Raw genomic sequence first — 18964 nt, 5'->3', positions numbered from 1 at the left:
ATCCCATTGTTCCGGCTTTATTCGGTGGGGAGAGGAGGGGGAAGAGCAAAGACCAAAGGACCGCCCTAAAAAAAAAGGGTGGTCAAATCGGAGGGGAAAGGAGTCGATGATTGTGGTCTTGAATTGTGAAATTGTATCAGGGCAACGCTCACCCAGACAATCGGGGCTGAAAGACCCGCCCCGTGGCCTGATTCCCTGGGGCGATATTCTGCAACTACTGTAAAACGGCTACGGAGTACTGCAGGCGCCTTCATCGGGCGTCGAGGGGATTCGGGATTCCTTGCATAATTCGGGGCACCTCGTGGGCGTCCCCCACGCCCTGTCGGTAGCCCCATGGAACAAGGCCAGTAGATGAATGGTCGCGGCTGAGGGGAGGGCCGAGGACAACGATAACTGGTTGAAGATGGCCCCGTCCTTGGTGGAGACCATACAGAGACTATCGAGATGTGCCGTGGGCAGTGGCCATTGAGGAGCGTCGGGCGTCCGGCGTCCCCCAAGGCAAGTGAGCAACGACGGAATCCAGTGGAGGGTCACGAAGGGCCGTGGAAGGTTTGGAACAAGCGAGAGATTAAAATGCACTCCAAGGAACAGGGGTCCTGCAGGAAGCATCAGCGTCGGGAACAAATCCAATAATGCGTGTGGGTTGGGGCCCAAGTGAGAAAGGCTAAGTGGTCCCACGAGGAGATGATTGGGTTTCTGGAGTGGATGCGATGGATTCACTCAGTCACTAGCGTCCTCGTTGGAGCCCGTCGATCGATGGAACAGTCTTGTTGTTCGTAGCCCCCCCTGCCCCTGGTTTTTGGTTTCTTCAATGCGATAGGCGGAGTAGCTGATGACCGGACCGTGGTTACGCCAGGTACAGATAGGAGTAGAGGAACACATACGAGGGGATGGGAGAGGAAGTGAAATAGTACTCATACCAACCTTGGAAGTGTACAGTAGATCTTGTATCTGTATACTTCATGTAGTAGACCCATGTTCTCCGTGATAGTATAACTACTTCGTACCTTACTCCGTAGTGATACCGGTATATTCGTAAGCCTATACTCCGTACTACTCCTACCTGATCTGATCAATACAGTAAACATCCGTAAAGTCAAATCAAGACCACTCCATTAACCACTACTAGTATTAACCATTCGGTAGTCTCCCCCGAACGATTCAAGCTGGTCCCCACTCCTTTCGGAGGGTTGAACAATACTAATTTCGACTCCTGTCTCTCTCTCTCTTCTCTTTTTCTTCCCTTTGCTGTCCTGTCCCTCTTTGATCATCCCTGACCAGCATGACCTTTTCGCCCTCCATTCTTTAACGGGTACGTTTTTTGGTTTTTCTTTTTCTGCATTGAAGCTGGGGGCCGTGGCGTCCCTCCACTTCCCTCCGGGCGCGCAATTTCACCAAAGAAATGCAGTTACTGCAGTTAATGCAGAAATCAAAGAATACATGCAAGACACCTGGAATATACAAGCTGACGGGGAGTACAGGATGATTCAAGAGATTTGAATTTTAGTCTGAGCCAGTCCATTCCCAGCACTGCGCTCGAGAACAGACACCCGACACACTCTACACCCTGGTCCGCGGTCCACCAGTGATCAACCATGCAACCCTACAAAGGATCCGATCTCCTGGAAGCCGGGACTTTGTCCCGTTCTCGAAGCACTTCCCTCTCCAGCGACTCGCACGTTCGAGTGAACCTCATGTCTCCCCCTCCGTACACCCTCCACCTGCTTTTATCTCTTCCTCCGCTGCTTCGGAAATTATCGACTCCGATCAAGAATTTAATGCCGCCGATTTTGTCCCCGAGGACGACGAGACGGGCTCCGGCCCCGCTGCTCTGGTTACACCAGCCGCCCTTTCACTACTGAACGGCTTCCTCGACAACCTGCTCTTCAATGTCCTGGCCGCTTCCAAATCTACCCAGCTCTCATGTATCCGCCCAGCGGTCTCCGACGTCCTGAAGCCCCGTCTCGCCTCCGAGGTTGTGGACACCGCCGATGAGGAATTGAGCGAATATATGGGGGGTGCCGACGACGAGAAGACGGAATTCCGTGGTGGTCAGGACCCGGGCGGCGACTTCGATCTTGTGCGCTCGTGGAAATTGACCCGTCTTCGATGCATGGTATACACTCGTTTGGGCGACATGGAAGAGGAGGATGAGGATGAATACATTGCGCAAGATGGTCTTGGGGAGTGCGACGGCGCGCCCCGTCGATTCTCCAGTCATGTCGATAACATCACACCCGCCGCGGCCATTTTTCTCACTTCCATCATCGAGCACATTGGCGAGCGCGCCTTGGTGATTGCTGGTGAGACGGCGCGCTCCCGGCTGTCGGCGAAGCTGAATGACGGCGCCAGTGAATCGATCGACCTGGAGGAGGAACGTAAGCGAATCGATCGGTTAGTGGTGGAGGATCTTGACATGGAAAAATTGGCGTTGAACGCGACTCTGGGCCGGTTGTGGCGGACTTGGCGAAAGCGCAGACGCAACACCACTCTTTCGCGAACTCTTTCTCGTGAGTCCTTCCGCCGTCGAGGCTATTCGACTCTGGCGGGAAGCCGCAAGAGCAGTATTGCGACCATCGAGGAGCCTGTCACTCCCAAGGAGCCTCTTCCTGAAGCGCAAGCAGCGCCCGTCGAGCCCGTCGAGCCCGTCGAGCCAGCCGACCCCGCCGACATCCCCTTGCCCATAGGCGATCACGATGTCAAGGAGATCGAGGTTCCCGGTTTTTCGCATGAGTTGGAAGGTGAGGTGCAGACTATGCAGGCCGTTGTCGCGCACAAGGTGCGACCACGTAGCTTGATGGTTTTCACATCGCCATCGTTCGCGCCCAAGTCGCCTGGTGCGAGGGATTCCCCCGTGAGTGCCTCCGCAATTGACGACCCAAAGGTGGTTCGTCATGCCCGCTCAAGGTCATTGCCAAATGCGGCGGCCAGCCCACAACGCGAGGCCAAGTCGGAACCTGCAGATGAAAATGCTCCATCCCCGAGCGCCTCGGAAAAGAGCAAGCAGCTCGAAACCATGTACGAAGATGACGAATCCGCCGAGTTCGTCGATGCTGCAGAGACTGCCCCTGGCATTGCGATCACAACACCTATCGATGAGCCTACAGAAGCGGAGAGTTTAGAAGATGCGAGAATGCCCATTGTGCGGGAAGAAGATGAAGAACAAGCTGAACGGGGTCCGCCCGTGAATGAAACCATTGCTTCCTTGCGCTCTAGCGCCAACGACGAGACCGATCAGTCGAATAGTGCCCGAGTCTCCGTCTCATCCCTTGATGAGGAACCAACCAAGAATCCGGAGATTATTGAAGGACGGGGAATGTGCGAGAAGCCTAAGCCTGCGGCGACGATCCAACGCCCAAGGAGGAAACCTAGCAGGGATTCCACTGCTCAGATCAATGCAACGGCGATCACTGCAGAAACTAGCGACTCAGACGGTCAACCTATCGCGGAGAAAAAGCCCACCACGCAAGGGGCAGAAGCCACATCCGCACCACCTGGCGCCACGATCGAGGCTGTCAATACTCTCGATGATGAAAATCCCGTCGAGCACGATCACGATAAATCGGCTATGGCATCCCCTTCGCCGAGTGTTCCTGTGAATGAAAATGATGCCGTCTCCGAAAAGCCTCTTCAGAGTGTCGCTGCGCTAGAACCCGATAATTCTCGTCCTACCTCCGCTTCGGGCGACAGCCAATACTCCCAGAAATCCCGTACACGCCACAGACCTAGCCCGCTCGTGGTCACGGCTAGCAATCGCAATTCTCCCAGTGGCGCAGAGCGAGCAGCCGTGCAACGCATGCCTCCACGACCTTCCAATTCTGTTTCTTCGACCGTCCAGCCAGCCAAGTCTCGCCGCTCAGAGAGCTTCAGCAGTTCGCGTGAGAAGCGTCCAGTTACAGCGGGCTCTACCACATCCCAGAAATCTGGAAAGATCACTCGACTCATGGGTCGTCCGGGCGAGTCTCCTTCGCTCCGCCTTCGCAGCTCATCTGACACGAGCCGGGCCTCTGGTAGCGCGGACTCTGACGGTAACGATACCACGGACCTGGACAAGTTGATCAATAGCGACGAGACTATCCACTTCACGCTTACACCAAAGAGTGTGAGGGAGATGACTGTAAGCCCTCCCCTTTCATTCCAGTCTAATTTTGTTAGCAAACCGACTAACCCAGTTGTCCAGTTCCCCGAGCCGCCTCGACCAATCCCTAGGTCGGACACGGCCGATACGCATGATCTGGCTAATTTCTTGAAGAGCACGGCTCCTCCGGGAGAAGATGCACGACCACCGACTTCTCTTTCCACCCGCGCAAATGGGGAATTGACTTCTCTCGGACGCACCAAGTCCGCTGATTCCCCCAAGTTCATTCCCATTTCCTCTCGCATGCCAGCTCCACCGAAGTCCCCCGTGTCATCAGGCAACGCTAGGGATGCTCGCCCTACTCTCGATTCCACTCGTGAAATTGCCGAGTTCATCAAGTCAACTGGACCTGCCACTCCCACGTCTTCGCATCCAGGCAGCCCGACCCCTACCAATGGGACGAGGTCTTCTCGGCGCCAGTCTACTATCTCCGCCAGTACCAACAATACCCATAGTACCTACAATACCAACAAGTCCAACAAGTCTCGTCAATCAACTCGCAACGCCCGCCTCCAGGCACGCGCACCTGTTGAGACTAAGCGTTCTCAAACATCAGAGCTGATTGATTTCATCCGCGAGGGTCCCCCGCAACCTGGTGCACACCGCATTCCCCGAACAGTTGCGCCGTTCAGGAACACGATTGACTCCGAGGACCTGCAGTACGAACCTGTTCAAAGCGAGAAGGATACAGCTACTCACAGCTCTGTGACCAGCTCCATGCCTAATAAGTCCATGACTTCTCTGGGCTCGCGGACAGGTCTGCTGGAATCCGCCAGCCGTGGCAATGCCCAGATAAAGGCGGCACCGCCTGCCAAACCTATGGAACAAGATGACCCGATGCCAGTTCGGAAGCAGCGTCGTGTTCCAGACCCCTATGCAATTGACGACGATGACGACGATGATATGCTCGAAGAGCTTATCAATGCAAAGCCGCCCCCACGCCAAGAGGAAAGCTTAATGGACTTCCTCCGCAACGCGCCACCTCCCCCACAAGCAGAAGAGGCGCCCCAGCCCTTCAGTTTAAGCGGCCCCCCACCCTCGTCAGGCTCCAATGGCTCCGCGGGCTTGAAGTCTCGTTTCCTACGCCCCAACACCGACAAGGGCCCATCCAACAAAAAGTCCATGAGTTCCATGCGTTCGCAGAGCACTCTCGGCAGTACTCAGACCAACTACACCCAAAAGGTTGGCTCGGAACGCAACCCCGGTACGATGCCATCCACTTCGCACAAGCAGAGTGAGACCAGCGCTCTGGCGGACTTCCTTCGGAACACTGGACCACCCGAGCCACCAGCTCGACCTAAGAAGGACAATTCCTTCTCGCGCTTCTTTGTGCGCCGCAAGAAGGTCGAGGTATAGGCGTTTCCAATTTTCACCCCAATCCTTCGATGTCATGCTTTGAGCGTTTTGAAACTTTCCATCTAACGATCCACTTTGTCCATCGTTTTGACTATGTCCTTTCTTCATATCCATCTTTCCACTTATATTCATCGTTTTGAAACTTTATAATTTGTATAGAGTTTTCATGTGCCTTGTGGTACCATTTTTATTTTTGTCTATGTTGCGGCTATGACCCGGTGGCTTTCTTTCGCTTCTTCATGAGAAGACACTTTCCCTTCAAAATTCCTTCTTTGGAAGGTGACACTGAACGACTAATACGGTTTCATTCTCTTTCTACGTTTTCTTTTCTTTTTCTTCAATTCTTTTCCATGTGTAACTGGGAAATCCCTGGTTACTTTTCTGTGAACTTCGCGAGATACCATGTTTGATGTACTTGTGCCAGTATCTAACTAAGCCTCGATACTCCTAAACCAATTTTCTTTCTTTGCTCCCTATTTCGAATATTCTAGTAAATTGCTGGTAATAGGTTTGGTTTTATTGATCTTGACTATGCATCAATCCCAATTCACGAGGATATTTGGTTTTAAGATGCTGTTACAAGTAAAGTGTGATGTGGTCTATAGTTCCGCTGGATCGCCCCGGAATATCGTTGATCCCGGCCCCCTTACCAGGTGGCATCAACAGCTCTCCTGTTTACCGACACGACCAGTTCCCCAAACCATGGGCTCCTCTCCATTCACAATGAGGTCCGTCCTCGCATTTTTCCTACTTGTGGTACAAATTGCAACCGCCCTGAAATTTGATCTGCCCGCCCAATCCGGCCACGGCGGCAAGAACGAGCGATGCATCCGCAACTTCGTCTCGAAGGACCAGTTGGTCGTGGTAACCGCTATCGTCAGCGGTTCCAAGGGTGACGGCCAAGTCGTCAACATGCACGTACGTTCAACGTTCCTCCGGACACATGGTCTTCTCAATTCCATCTTCGAAGCGACCAAGGGTGGCAGCCCTTACACATGAGACAAGACGATTGATTGCTGACGACTCACTCTTCGACATACAGATCAAGGATTCTATGGGCAATGACCACGGTCGGCCTAAGGATATCGTTGGCGAAGTGCGTCAGGCTTTTACCTCGACCGCGGATACTGCCTTCGACGTGTGCCTTGAGAACCAGCTTTTCGGCCGCAGTAAGTCTCACCAAGGACGTGGATGCGAACGTTTCGGAAATCATCCACCAGCCGCGCACTCAAACGAATAGACCTAACCTGGTTTCTCTTGAATAGACGCTGTTAGCAATCCATCCCGCGAAATCGAACTCGACGTTGAAATCGGCGCCGACGCCCGAGACTGGTCCAGCATCCAGGCCCAGGAGAAGCTCAAGCCCATCGAAACCGACCTCCGCCGTATCGAGGAGATGGTCACCGAGATTGTCAGCGAGATGGACTACCTCCGCTCCCGTGAGCAGCGCCTGCGTGACACCAACGAGAGCACCAACGAGCGCGTGAAGTGGTTCGCCTTCGGCACCATGGGTATGCTGGTTGGTCTGGGTGCGTGGCAGGTTGTCTACCTGCGGGCTTATTTCCGCTCCAAGCACCTTATCTAAAGCCGCTGCTGTGTATTGGATGGATGGGTTGCATTATGGAGTGTTATGTTTTTTTTTCTTCTTCTTTATTATGCTGCTATCTTGGATCTGCGCTGCAGCGCTTTCTGGGGGAGTCCTGCTCCATCGTCTCCCTGTGTACTCCCTCATGTCGTATGGCATTCTGTTGCAACAGTCATGACCTCAATGATATAAAATACACGCCCTGCTTGCGCAGGTATTAATCATTCATTTGGTTCAGTATCACTACGGAGTACATAACCTGTATACAATTCTGTGAAGTATCCTTGGCTATGGGAGATAGGACGTCCCTGAATATCGTCAATACTAGGCCCTATACCCTTATATTTAGTACCTCATGGAGAGTATCCCATCGACTCGACCAACTTGAAAGCAATTGACTCGATTACTACTAGTAGTATTGCTGTATCCAGCTGGACCCCGGCTATGTAATGCGCCGCGGCTGAGTGGAGAGAGATAATGCAAACTGTGCAAACATCGGAGACCGGGTGTTGCAGGTAGATTTTCGGGACATTACTCCGGATGATGTCAAGTTAGCATTGCAGCTCCTCAACTTGCTATCCCTTTTAGCAACTCTCCAACAACTGCAGGAGCTGAAGACAGACGAGCATAATGTCTGCCCCCAGGTTTATCCAGCGCGTCATGCGCCCTGCGCCGTCCTACACCTTGAAGGCCATCAACCGTTCATTCGGCACATCGGCTCTGCGTCTCAAGGATCCCGATGTCAACGACCGGGCTCCCTCGACAACCCAGGGACACCGTGACGCCCAAACCAAGAAGAACACCAATCCGTTCGTCCCCAATACGACTTCCACAATGACCAATGACTTCCCTAGTGTTGGATCCCGGCCCGCGCCGCCCGAGATGCTGAACTCGGTCGACCCGAACTACCGCCCAGCTGATCCATACCCCGGCAAGATTGAGCACTTCACCGGCGGCCGTCAGGACCAGGGTGCGCAGAAGCCCGAGCTGGGAGTCGGAGAGATGGAGGGTATTACCTTCAAGGTTGAGCCACTGAAGAGAGTTGGAGAGGACGTCACCACCAAGAGAGCACGCCTGCTATGTGAGTTGTCATTGATATCTTTGCTGAACAGCAACATCTCCAAGTGAAGCTCTCAGCTAACGCCATTGTGAAAATCTAGATCAGAGTCGGAAGCGAGGTATCCTTGAGTCCGACTTGCTCCTGTCTACATTCGCCGACGTCTACCTGCGTACCATGGACGCGGAACAGCTGCAGGAGTACGATAGCTTCCTGGATGAGAACGACTGGGATATCTACTACTGGGCGACACAGGACCCGCCCGCTGATGAGCCCGGAGCTGACCCCCGGCCATCCGAAGACACGCTGACCGAGACCTGGAAGGAGACCAGTGCCAAGAGCGGCGAGTGGGCGCAGACCATTGGAGCGTTCAGGGCGGCATATCGCCCGGTCCCCATGCGCTGGAAGGAATCGAAGGTACTGGAGTTGCTGCGGGAGCATGTCCGTGATAAGAGCGCAACTGGCTTTGAGTCGGCGAAGAGTAAGAAGACTGGCGGTGGATTGGGCCGTATGCCGAATGTGCAGGTATTTAACTAGATGATTAGTGGTGGAGGTTTAGTCATTCTGTATATTATAGTTGTTATTATTAGGTAGTTGTCTTTGTTGATAAAACGAGCCATGTATATTGAAGTTTAAGATGTGGTTTGAGCACTGGTAGTAGTACTATATGTAATAGTATATTTATTCGAACCTCAACCGACTTAAAGTTTTCGATAGAATAGTACTAGTACTCTTCAATCAGGTCCATATATTCAGTTGCATTCTATTGTCTGGTACAACATATAGATAGTGGATCCAATACAATGGAATACATTAAATCATGACTCAGCAAGCTCAGCCTCCACGTGATCTTCGCTTATAGTTAGGGCACAGCGGAACCACACAAGGAGCCAGCCAACCGGGTTAGGGCTTGAGCGGGCACGCAGCAGTCCCATCCTTCCCTCTGCGATTTTATCTCCCCAGCGTCAACGACCTCCCCATCCTCTCACCTTCATCGTCTACTCCCATAATGGCTGAGCAGCTGGTTCTTCGCGGCACCCTCGAGGGCCACAATGGCTGGGTTACTTCCCTGGCTACCTCTCTGGAGAAGTAAGAGATCTGGTCCAAGTTTTTCGCATTGAATATCTCATTCTAACTACTCCGCTTCTAGCCCCAACATGCTGCTGTCGGGCTCTCGCGACAAGACCCTGATCATCTGGAACCTCACCCGCGATGAGCAGGCCTACGGTTACCCCAAGCGCAGCCTGGAGGGCCACTCCCACATCGTCTCTGACTGTGTATGCATTTGCCCCTCCCGCACCCGCCCCGGAAACATGGATCAATCGGATATCGAATGAATCGAATTGGCATCGAATAATGGAATCGGGAATAATTGGAGCTTTCTGGCTGACCGCTGGTCTTTTTCTACGTCTATAGGTGATCTCCTCTGACGGTGCCTACGCTCTGTCCTCCTCGTGGGACAAGTCCCTCCGCCTCTGGGAGCTGTCCACCGGTAACACCACCCGCACTTTTGTCGGCCACACCAACGACGTTCTCTCCGTCTCTTTCTCCGCCGACAACCGTCAGATCGTCTCCGGATCCCGTGACCGCTCCATCAAGCTGTGGAACACCCTCGGTGACTGCAAGTTCACCATCACCGACAAGGGCCACACCGAGTGGGTTTCCTGCGTCCGCTTCAGCCCCAACCCCCAGAACCCCGTCATTGTCTCCGCTGGTTGGGACAAGCTCGTCAAGGTACGCTATCCATCCCGACCCTCGAATCCCCAGGGAATTTTCGACTGCTTTTTTTTTTTTTTTGCACTCCTACCCCCCTACATGATGTTTGCATATAAACGTATTTGCTACTTCAGAGCCCTCAGGGCCATGAGACAACCATTCACCCAATGCCTGATAGAAACCATTCAAAACATTCTTTTGTTTTGAATGAGGAGAAAGAAGAAACTTTTGCTGCTGGATTCAACACGTTAAAATATGGATGAAATCAGAAACGCTGACAATTTATCCATGAATAGGTCTGGGAGCTCGCTTCCTGCCGTCTGCAGACTGACCACATCGGTCACACCGGCTACATCAACACTGTCACCATCTCTCCCGATGGATCCCTGTGCGCCTCCGGTGGCAAGGACGGTACCACCATGCTGTGGGATCTTAACGAGTCCAAGCACCTCTACTCCCTCCACGCCGGTGACGAGATCCACGCCCTGGTCTTCTCCCCCAACCGCTACTGGCTGTGCGCCGCCACCAGCAGCTCCATCACCATCTTCGACCTCGAGAAGAAGAGCAAGGTTGATGAGCTCAAGCCCGAGTACGTTGAGAAGGGCAAGAAGAGCCGTGACCCCGAGTGTATCTCCCTGGCCTGGTCCGCCGACGGCCAGACCCTGTTCGCCGGTTACACCGACAACAAGATCCGTGCCTGGGGTGTTATGTCGCGGGCTTAGATCCTGTTTGATGAGTTTGCGGTGAAGGGAATGGAGGCCTCTTTTTGATCTATCGTCAAGGGAATCAAAAAAAAGTTCAAAATCCAGAACAAGAAGGGCAATTGGTTTGGAATGTATGAGCCACGAGCAATGAAGCACTTTTGGGACGGGGCCGCCCCGGTCTGAGAGGTTTTCTAACATGCCTAGCTTACTTGATTTCGCCATTAAAATCAAATGTCTGGAATCTTGTGAAGGCATGTGATGTTCTAATACCACTTAAGGCATCAAAATGTTTCCTATTTTTTTCTTCACTTGGTTCCAGTCTCGTAGTATCAGTCATTCGTCGTACTAGGCTCGTAATCGTTAGCATCCTTGAATTGTCTCGCTACATCATGTGGCATCTCGCAAGAAAGGGTCTCTCTCCTATGTTATCCCTGTTCTGATATATGGCCGGCGGGTATTTGAGGTTAATGAGGGTAGGAGATGGATTCTATTGGGTCATAAAGTAATGTACAAAAATTGCTATCCTGCTACAGTGATACATCTATAGGAGCCTCTTTCGGAGTCTCGCCAACGCATCATCTGCCAATGAGACCCCTTCTTGGTATCCAAGTCCCTTTGCGAGAGATCTGGCCTCGGTATAGCGTGCAATTGCTGTTTCGGGCTTTTGCTGTAACTCAGCCAGTTCACCAAGGTTGTAAGTAGCCGCAACACAGCTAAGATCACACTCCTCATCGCGAACTGGGGGTTTGATGTGGGCCGCGACATCAATGGCCTTCTGTGCCCATTGCCGAGCAGCCTCAACCGTGGGTTCTTGGGAAATACCCTGCTGCTTCATCTGTTGTACACGAGGCGATGTTGGCTGTGCCTGGCCAGCCATGGAGCTGGCAACGCTATTCAGCAACACGACCTGCTTGCACGAGGGGGTGCTTCCCTCCTCGGCACGGATGATGTCCAATGCGCGAAGGTATAATGGCATGGCGAGTTCATGTCGTTCCTTGGCAGTATAACTTATTGCGAGGTCTGTCAGCGCAGTGGCGATTTCGGTCAAGTTCATCCAAGAAGAATCCGATCCCTCGCCGGAACTTGCTCCAACGGGCAACCCTAGTTTCTGGCGCCGGTGCATCTCCTTAAGGCACAATTCTACGGCAGCAATCTGAGCCGCCTCGGACTTCTTGTCATCTTGGATGTAGTCGCTGGAATATAGCTCGGCCAACTTCATCTCGATGCCAATGACCTTCTTCAATGCGCGATCTCGTTGCCGCGCCTCGTACTCCTGCATTTCCTTCAATTCCTTCTCCGCGTCCTGGAGTGCCTGTGCATTGATTTGTACATTATCAGGAGCGACCTTGGCATTGGAAGATAGCTGCGCCTCTGGAATTGACGTTTTGGTGACAATAGAAGACTCTGACCGTTGGCCTTCTTCAATCCAGGACAAAGCTTCTCTCTTCGTCCGCTCTAGAACCTCTGTAGCCTGCTTCACCAATCCAGCCTTTTCCAGCATCGCCGCAACCTGTATCTTGAGACCCAACACTTCGTCTGAGAAGGGATGCATCCCCTCGTCAATGGCCAGGTGCAGTGCATTTTTGTACGCCTGCAATGCCTTCGGTGCGTTCAGGTCGATATCCGTGTAGTAAATGGCTTGGCGCAGAGCATCCGCCACTTTCGGCGGGAATTTGGTATACTGTGGTATGTTTTTGGTGATTTCGACATAAGTAGTGTAAACGAAAAAGGTGATTCCGCCGACGGCGGCGAGGATAGCGATTGGCAGCACGAGGGGATTTTTGCGGAAAATATCCTTTGACGCTTCGCGATAGCCCATGCGGACACGATGACGGAACGAGGAGTAACGCTGACCGGCAACGCGCGAGTTCAGGGTTATGTTCGTGTTATATACTCGTGCATGTGGTGTAGGTCGTGCGGTGTTGCTGCATATTGATCGGGTGGACGTTTGGCGCTGGGTTTGGAGGAGACGCGGGATGCTGGCGCTGAGGCGCCCCGACGCTGCACGGAACATTGGCGTATTATTGTATGGAAACGTGTTATTTCAATTGATTTGCCGCGCAAGGGTTAATGTCTCAGGGAATAGCCGTGTTCTGGGATGAGGGTTGATGATGGGAGGCGGAGATTACGGCCGCAGGTCGATTTTCTCTTGGCCCAAGCTTCTCTCCGCTCACTGCATATGACGTCGCCCGTACTGCCTGCTCGTATCCAACGCTCCTCTCTTGCGCCAGTTGTAAGAACCAAGCACATAGTTTATTCAATTAGATCATCTCGCTGAAAATGTGTGGGCGATATGCTTTGGGTGTGGTACGTTCTCCTTGTCACGGTCCACTGGACCCCATGCTCATCACGGCAACAGCGCTTGGCGTACATGCGACAGCAGCTAGAAGACAGGGGCATGCAAGTTGATGACGCACCAGAAGACGAAGACATTCGAGAAACATTCAACTTTGCTCCCGGTAATTTCGGCGCTGTCTATCGAGCAGACATTCCTGACAGGGGCCATGACCACCGGGAAGCTCCAAACGAGGGCCGGCATAATGAACATGAAGCATCAAAGGAAGAACAACCGGAAAAGCATCAAGATGAATCAGAGAATATCAAATACAAGATCCAAAGTATGAAATGGGGTCTGATTCCTTTTTGGACCAAGCGTTCGCCAGACTATGGCTCCATGATGCGTACTATCAACTGCCGAGACGACTCATTAATCGAAGACCGGGGAATGTGGACGACCATGAAGCGAAGGAAGCGATGCATTGTCATATGTCAAGGTTTCTACGAATGGTTGAAGAAAGGACCGGGTGGCAAGGAAAAGATTCCTCATTTTGTCAAGCGAAAGGATGGAGATTTGATGTGCTTTGCGGGACTATGGGATTGTGTGCAATACGAGGGTAAGATTCTGAGTATGATGGTTTTTTTATTTCCAAAAGAAGAATATCGCTAATAGGTAATTCCTCGAGCAGATTCAGATGAGAAACTTTACACTTACACTGTCATCACAACCTCGTCGAATCCTTACCTTGCATTCCTACATGAACGCATGCCTGTTCTTCTAGAACCTGGCTCGGAAGCAATGAAGACATGGCTTGATCCCAAGCGAACGACATGGTCGAAAGAGTTGCAGTCTATTCTTAAGCCATACGAAGGCGAACTAGAATGCTACCCCGTCGCAAAAGAAGTCGGCAAGGTCGGGAACAATTCTCCCGACTTCATTATCCCAGTCAACAGCAAGGAGAACAAAAACAATATCGCCAATTTCTTCAGCAACGCTAAAAAAAGGGAAGACGGCCCCATCGCCGGCTCAGGAGTCTCTCCGAAGAAGGAATCCGTGTCTCCGCAGCCAAAATCCGAAGATGGCAATGGCTTAGAGACACTTGATAAGAAAGGTATCAAAAGGGAGCATAGTACGCCGAGCACTGATGAACACAATAAGAAGCAGAAAACCATTGAAAGCACAACCTTACCATCGCCGTCGAAGTCGAAGATGCGCAGCGCCACTCGCAATACACCTAAGAAAAAGTCTGGTCCAATAAAATCGACCGGTGGATCACAGAGGATCACTAATTTTTTCAAATAATGAAAATATTCGCACAAATATAAGAAATCATATATGGAATTTGAAGTGTACTCCACCTGCGCAAGGCTGAGGTCATTGTGCTCTTGCACTCGCAGGTACCGTGGACCACTCCAGGGCTACTACTAGTAGTAATAGAGACTGCAGCCCCCTGTAGTAAATTACTAGTACTAGTAGTACTAGCAGAGAAAAGTCTCGAGATCCTTCAAGTTCAAGTTGAGGTTTCATACTACTAGTATTTATAAATAGTGTAGGCCATCTATCCAGGGCTCTCAGTATAATTGATTATAGTACAAGATACTATAATACTTCGGCACCTATGTATATTGGCATGAAGGTCATCTCCGAGACAAAGTGACAAAATTCAATTCGAATTCTTTTCTTGATAAAAGCAGCCGTATCTTGGATATCTGCGAAACACGGTCCCAGTGTCCGGATTACAGCGTGTTGCACGGCGTAGGAAGACAGAAGTCTTTTCCAGGTTTTTGAAACTTTTCATAGACATAGTAAGTCTATGAATTCGAGGTATTGAAAAATTAAATCTCAATCTCAATCGGCAGCTTGCCCACAATGTTGCACTGGATATGGGTTTGAACTTTTAGATACTGTGGTAAGTGAGGTTACCACAAGGCTTGTTGAGCCTATCTCTAATTATTAACCGCTAAAATAATAAAAAGGATCGATAAGTATATTCTATTGACAGTGGTCTGGGTAAATAGCCAATTATCAAGTTACATAGCATCTGGAGTTTTTGATGGTAAGGCTTGGTCGCTGGCGGGGGGGAGGTACCTAGGGGATCCGGAATTGAATCCATGACGGGTCGTGATTTAGAGAATACTATGGAGGGGAACGGAGGGGGATGGAGAAGGAGGAGGAGGAGAAGAATATATATAACGCTCTTTAGATCTTCCAAGGTTCATTACTTCTCGAGCTCTCGCAGTCTCTGCACAAGCTTTTCTCTGAGGAATGGGCTCAATCCCAGACTATGCCACCGAGTTAGCAAATCATCGACTCCGTAATAGTATAAGTAAAAAAGCTCTTACATTCCGTCTCGGGTCACGGTCCGATAGGTGCCTGCTATATTGTCAGTGGGGCAATATTTTAGATACCAGGAGTATACCATACCGCTAGGTTGGTAGTTTCCATTCCCATCTACAAATTGACCCTGTCCATCAACCTCGAGACTACCGAACATGTCCTCGGGCCTGTACAATATTAGTTAGAATTATCTAGCAGCCTCATTCGTTAGCTATAACGTACCAAGCAATTCTTCCATACTCCGGGGGTCGTCTGCTATCCGAGATGTGTATCCAGCCACCTCTGCCAGCAGACCCAGCACCACCTTGACCACTGGCTCCACCACTAGAGTCTCCCATCTCTTTGCGCCGTCTTCCGCCCCGCTTGCCAGGAAGTAGCACGCCGCCCGACATCAGATTGGCACCTGAAGTGGACACCATGACTTGGGCCTGGGACTGTGCATCGGGATCTTCATGAGCATGCTTGGTAAAAACTTCTTGGAGGACATCGAGAAACTTTGAGTTCTCTGTGAGCGAATCCGCGGTTGGGGGGAGCTTGGTTGTAACTCCAATGGCAAGTTTGGGGTTGACTGGTTCGGAGGGTAGGAGGGATAGAATATGCGACGATGTTGGGTTTTCACTAGGAAATATATACTGGAGGAGAATTGAGTTAGCACCACAATCGCAAGTAGCAGTTGACCTCGAATCGCATACTATATGAGGGTTCCCTTCCAATGTAGAGACACTGCGAATGTGAGCCCATCTGGGCGCACCAAAGACCTGACGGCCAATTGATCTTGTGGCAAACATTTCAAAAATTCCAACCCGGAAGACCGCTAACTTTATTCAAGAGAGCAGTGGTGAAGTCCGGAGAAGGTGAGCTTCCAAGCATTCGGTCATCGTGCAGATCCCAAGGCGGTGAGTGGGCCTTTTGTTTTGCCGGCTGCAGCTCAGCGCCTGTCAACCGCGAATGCCGGGTTCGTTGATCTTGAGGCTGCAGTGGATTAAGCTTCTTGCTTTGCGCGCCGTGTGAGATTCCCTGGCGCGACACTTGTTTAAGACATTCGCTCTTTTATAGCTCCCCGATTGCTAGCACCACTACGAAATCTCCATTGACCTGCAGACTGCTGCTCCCTGACGGCATCACGCAGCTAAACGGCTCAATACCAGGCTTCCGCCCATGATATCACAGTAAAACCACTGTGATACACTACGCCATGGCGACTCCATCAGCAAAGCCGGGTGCAACTCCCACTCACCTCACCTCATCGCCTCACCCATCCTCCGCGCCCCTCTCCCGCTCCATTGCTCACAAGTCGCCTTCAATGAGAACCCCGACGGCCTCAGGCCCAGGATTGAACCAGCCAGCAAGCACTTCGTCGCATCAGTATACCACGCCTCTCGCGACGACAAGCGCTGTGGATGATCCCGTCAATTTCAGTTCCCCCTCTGCGCTCCTCGCGCTTGGCGGTTACGCTGGGATCAGTCCCTCACCTGCTGTGCATGATAGCTTGGTTGGCACCAGCATGAACGAGAATGATATCCAGAACCTGGGTATGCAAGGCCTGAAGCTCGGGGTCGCAAGGGATAACGACGAGGAACAAAGGCATCGCATTGAGGAAGTTGTCCGGAGCCTTCGCACGCGCGTTGCAGGAAGAGGGGTTTCTCGGGACGGCATAGAGCGGCTGAGTCGCCTGGAAGGCCTTGAACGTCTGTGGCAAGATGACAACATTAATATTGCAGGCAACTTCGTTGACTTGGAGATCGAATTTCACGCCGGCAACGACGTCGTTAAAGAGGTGAATTTACAATATGCGACTGCGGAACACACCGAGGGTGGGCGGCGCGAAGCTGCTACTTTGGTCCTGAAACGAAATCTCATACAATCCCTCCAGGACGCCGATTCAGGGAAATGGAGATCGCTCGGTCCGTTTTACAAAAATCTGCAATGGCTGGCGAAGCTGGACAAGCTTAGCCAGGAGGTGAACTGCTTCGAGGCACTCGAGGGTCTTGAGGATAATCTTAAGCGCATCTGGGCGGAAGAAAACAAGGATGGACAGCACGGAGGTGATCATGAACATCTTTGCAATGGGGTCATTGGTCGCCCGACGATGCATAAGGGCACTCGGGTTGGACTAGGCCTGGAATACTGGGTTGAGCAAGCGAAGCTACTGGATTCAAAGAATATTGCTACATCTGCCGATTCAATGGCGATAGACCACCCGCAAGAGACAGATCCAGAGGTCGAAGACCAACAAAAAGCATGGACTGTAATGATTGAATGTGAAGAAGGATACCCATCCTTACGCATCTCGAAAGAATGGGTCGGAAACGAGATTTTCGGACCCAGAGAGCGCAGTGAATCGTTGCCCTCAATTGGGTCTGCGGAGTCAGTAAACTGGCTTGAGCCGCCTCAGACCATGCGCTTGCCACACGGCGACCATCCCGATTCCATGGCTCTCGATTCAAATATGCTGGGACATTCACCCCCTAATCGTCGATTTGTCGCCAAATTAGAACCTCCCCTTGACATTCCAATTCTCGCTGCCTCCAATATTCATCAACACCTTGGTATGCAATTACCTCAAGATTTCAAAATGGTGACCTATGATGGGTTGTTAGTCCCAGGACCAGCGACGGACTCCTCAGCTCAGGCTGGTCGAAGAAAGCACAAGGCTTCCGTCCAAGCACCCGATTCAATGGGAAACCCTCGCACAAAAGATCATACATACACCTTCCAAGCATTCGAATCTGTCACAGGCCGTACAATTTCCGAACTCCCCTTTTCTCATCCTCGGCAGCTCGCCGAAATCTTGCCGGTAAGCTTCTTGATCCCTAAATGTCAGTTGTTGGTATTAATATGAAAAAGGTTCTCCGCCAATATGCTTTGCTCGCAAGCATTATACGACGAGCCTTTAATTCCCCCCCTTTGTCAAGAAAAGAAACCCGAGCCACCAAAGACCGTGTTGTTCAACTCTTCCATACTCGCAGATCCCATTTCAGAATTACTTTCTCAAAACGATGGACTCACCATCCTGAGTAATGAAGACCCCAACGAGGATAGGTTGAATTTTCTCTTGGGCGATGGGTTGGAAAGTGGCACCGACTGCGCCACCAATGGCACTCAACCTAGTGATCCTGCAGATAATGGTATCAAAGTGGACATCACATTACGCACACAACTCGGACAAGCGCCGGCTCTCATGCTTTTCATCACTGATGCCACCCGGGCCACGGATCGGACTCAGCATGACGACCCGTTAATATCAATTTGTTTCGAGGTTGGTCTTAATGGCCGTATATCAACGGTGGACAGCTCAGGACTTGCGCAAGGCAAAACACAACATTACAATGGCGACTCAGAGATGCAGGGGGCAGATGACTCCGGATCTGAGTTGGAGCTGCAGAATATACACAGGAAGATCGCCAGGGTCCTAGAGATCTCTCAGGACATCGGCATTCTGGTGGAGTGGGTCCTGCGTTGGCAGCGGCAGCGGGCCGTCAGCGGCTGAGACAGACAGGAGTCCGGACCTCTAGGGGCTTTCGGTCTCGCTGCCCGAGATTCTTTCTGGATCATCCGTGTTCCGATTATCTCTGCGCCAAGTCCGGACAGCTCGCATAATTTGCGGTCTTATCTAATTCTCCAGTACGGTTGCCCACCCCTGGTTTGGTGCCTGAGCAAGTGGTTCTCGGTTCATTGCCGTGTGCACTGTGCAACCAGTCAAACAGCTCCGTTTGCCGTGCGACTAGTAGCGTCAGATTGACCTTGGGGGTTATCTGCATGCGTGAACATGGGTGATTCCCACGCCTGTGCA

General features: G+C 51.7%; 8 protein-coding genes across 8 annotated transcripts; 6 read left to right on the top strand and 2 right to left on the bottom strand.

The window, feature by feature from the left end:
- Positions 1 to 1402: 1402 nt before the first annotated feature.
- Positions 1403 to 5494, top strand: N7481_009787 (uncharacterized protein; the record flags this gene model as incomplete). The annotated part of the gene is made up of 2 exons (XM_057269006.1): positions 1403 to 1475; positions 1518 to 5494. 2 exons carry the CDS (start codon positions 1403 to 1405, stop codon positions 5492 to 5494), a joined length of 4050 nt encoding a protein of 1349 aa, XP_057119683.1.
- Positions 5495 to 6196: 702 nt separating this feature from the next.
- Positions 6197 to 7079, top strand: N7481_009786 (p24 family protein; the record flags this gene model as incomplete). The annotated part of the gene is made up of 3 exons (XM_057269005.1): positions 6197 to 6412; positions 6537 to 6663; positions 6760 to 7079. The coding sequence occupies 3 exons, from the start codon at positions 6197 to 6199 to the stop codon at positions 7077 to 7079; spliced, it is 663 nt and encodes a 220-aa protein (XP_057119682.1).
- A 630-nt stretch (positions 7080 to 7709) lies between these two features.
- Positions 7710 to 8673, top strand: N7481_009785 (succinate dehydrogenase assembly factor 2; the record flags this gene model as incomplete). The annotated part of the gene is made up of 2 exons (XM_057269004.1): positions 7710 to 8160; positions 8240 to 8673. 2 exons carry the CDS (start codon positions 7710 to 7712, stop codon positions 8671 to 8673), a joined length of 885 nt encoding a protein of 294 aa, XP_057119681.1.
- A 472-nt stretch (positions 8674 to 9145) lies between these two features.
- cpcB (40S ribosomal protein RACK1) lies at positions 9146 to 10574 on the top strand (the record flags this gene model as incomplete). Its single annotated transcript, XM_057269003.1, has 4 exons — positions 9146 to 9225; positions 9287 to 9413; positions 9553 to 9870; positions 10149 to 10574. The coding sequence occupies 4 exons, from the start codon at positions 9146 to 9148 to the stop codon at positions 10572 to 10574; spliced, it is 951 nt and encodes a 316-aa protein (XP_057119680.1).
- Positions 10575 to 11097: 523 nt separating this feature from the next.
- N7481_009783 (TPR domain protein) lies at positions 11098 to 12570 on the bottom strand (the record flags this gene model as incomplete). Its single annotated transcript, XM_057269002.1, has 1 exon — positions 11098 to 12570. The coding sequence occupies one exon, from the start codon at positions 12568 to 12570 to the stop codon at positions 11098 to 11100; it is 1473 nt and encodes a 490-aa protein (XP_057119679.1).
- A 266-nt stretch (positions 12571 to 12836) lies between these two features.
- On the top strand, positions 12837 to 14136 carry N7481_009782 (SOS response-associated peptidase; the record flags this gene model as incomplete). The annotated part of the gene is made up of 3 exons (XM_057269001.1): positions 12837 to 12863; positions 12916 to 13450; positions 13523 to 14136. The coding sequence occupies 3 exons, from the start codon at positions 12837 to 12839 to the stop codon at positions 14134 to 14136; spliced, it is 1176 nt and encodes a 391-aa protein (XP_057119678.1).
- A 916-nt stretch (positions 14137 to 15052) lies between these two features.
- On the bottom strand, positions 15053 to 15959 carry N7481_009781 (uncharacterized protein; the record flags this gene model as incomplete). Its single annotated transcript, XM_057269000.1, has 5 exons — positions 15053 to 15116; positions 15177 to 15207; positions 15259 to 15338; positions 15394 to 15803; positions 15864 to 15959. 5 exons carry the CDS (start codon positions 15957 to 15959, stop codon positions 15053 to 15055), a joined length of 681 nt encoding a protein of 226 aa, XP_057119677.1.
- Positions 15960 to 16366: 407 nt separating this feature from the next.
- Positions 16367 to 18661, top strand: N7481_009780 (RNA polymerase II mediator complex middle subunit MED1; the record flags this gene model as incomplete). Its single annotated transcript, XM_057268999.1, has 2 exons — positions 16367 to 17990; positions 18048 to 18661. 2 exons carry the CDS (start codon positions 16367 to 16369, stop codon positions 18659 to 18661), a joined length of 2238 nt encoding a protein of 745 aa, XP_057119676.1.
- Positions 18662 to 18964: the final 303 nt, after the last annotated feature.

The sequence above is a fragment of the Penicillium waksmanii genome, assembly GCF_028829765.1.
Source record: "Penicillium waksmanii strain IBT 27052 chromosome Unknown utg000008l:1.0-5622682.0:1.0-5626561.0, whole genome shotgun sequence".
Taxonomy (NCBI): Eukaryota; Fungi; Ascomycota; class Eurotiomycetes; order Eurotiales; family Aspergillaceae; genus Penicillium; species Penicillium waksmanii.
The sequence above is the reverse complement of the archived record's forward strand: the minus strand, read 5'-3'. Positions and strand labels throughout refer to the sequence as shown.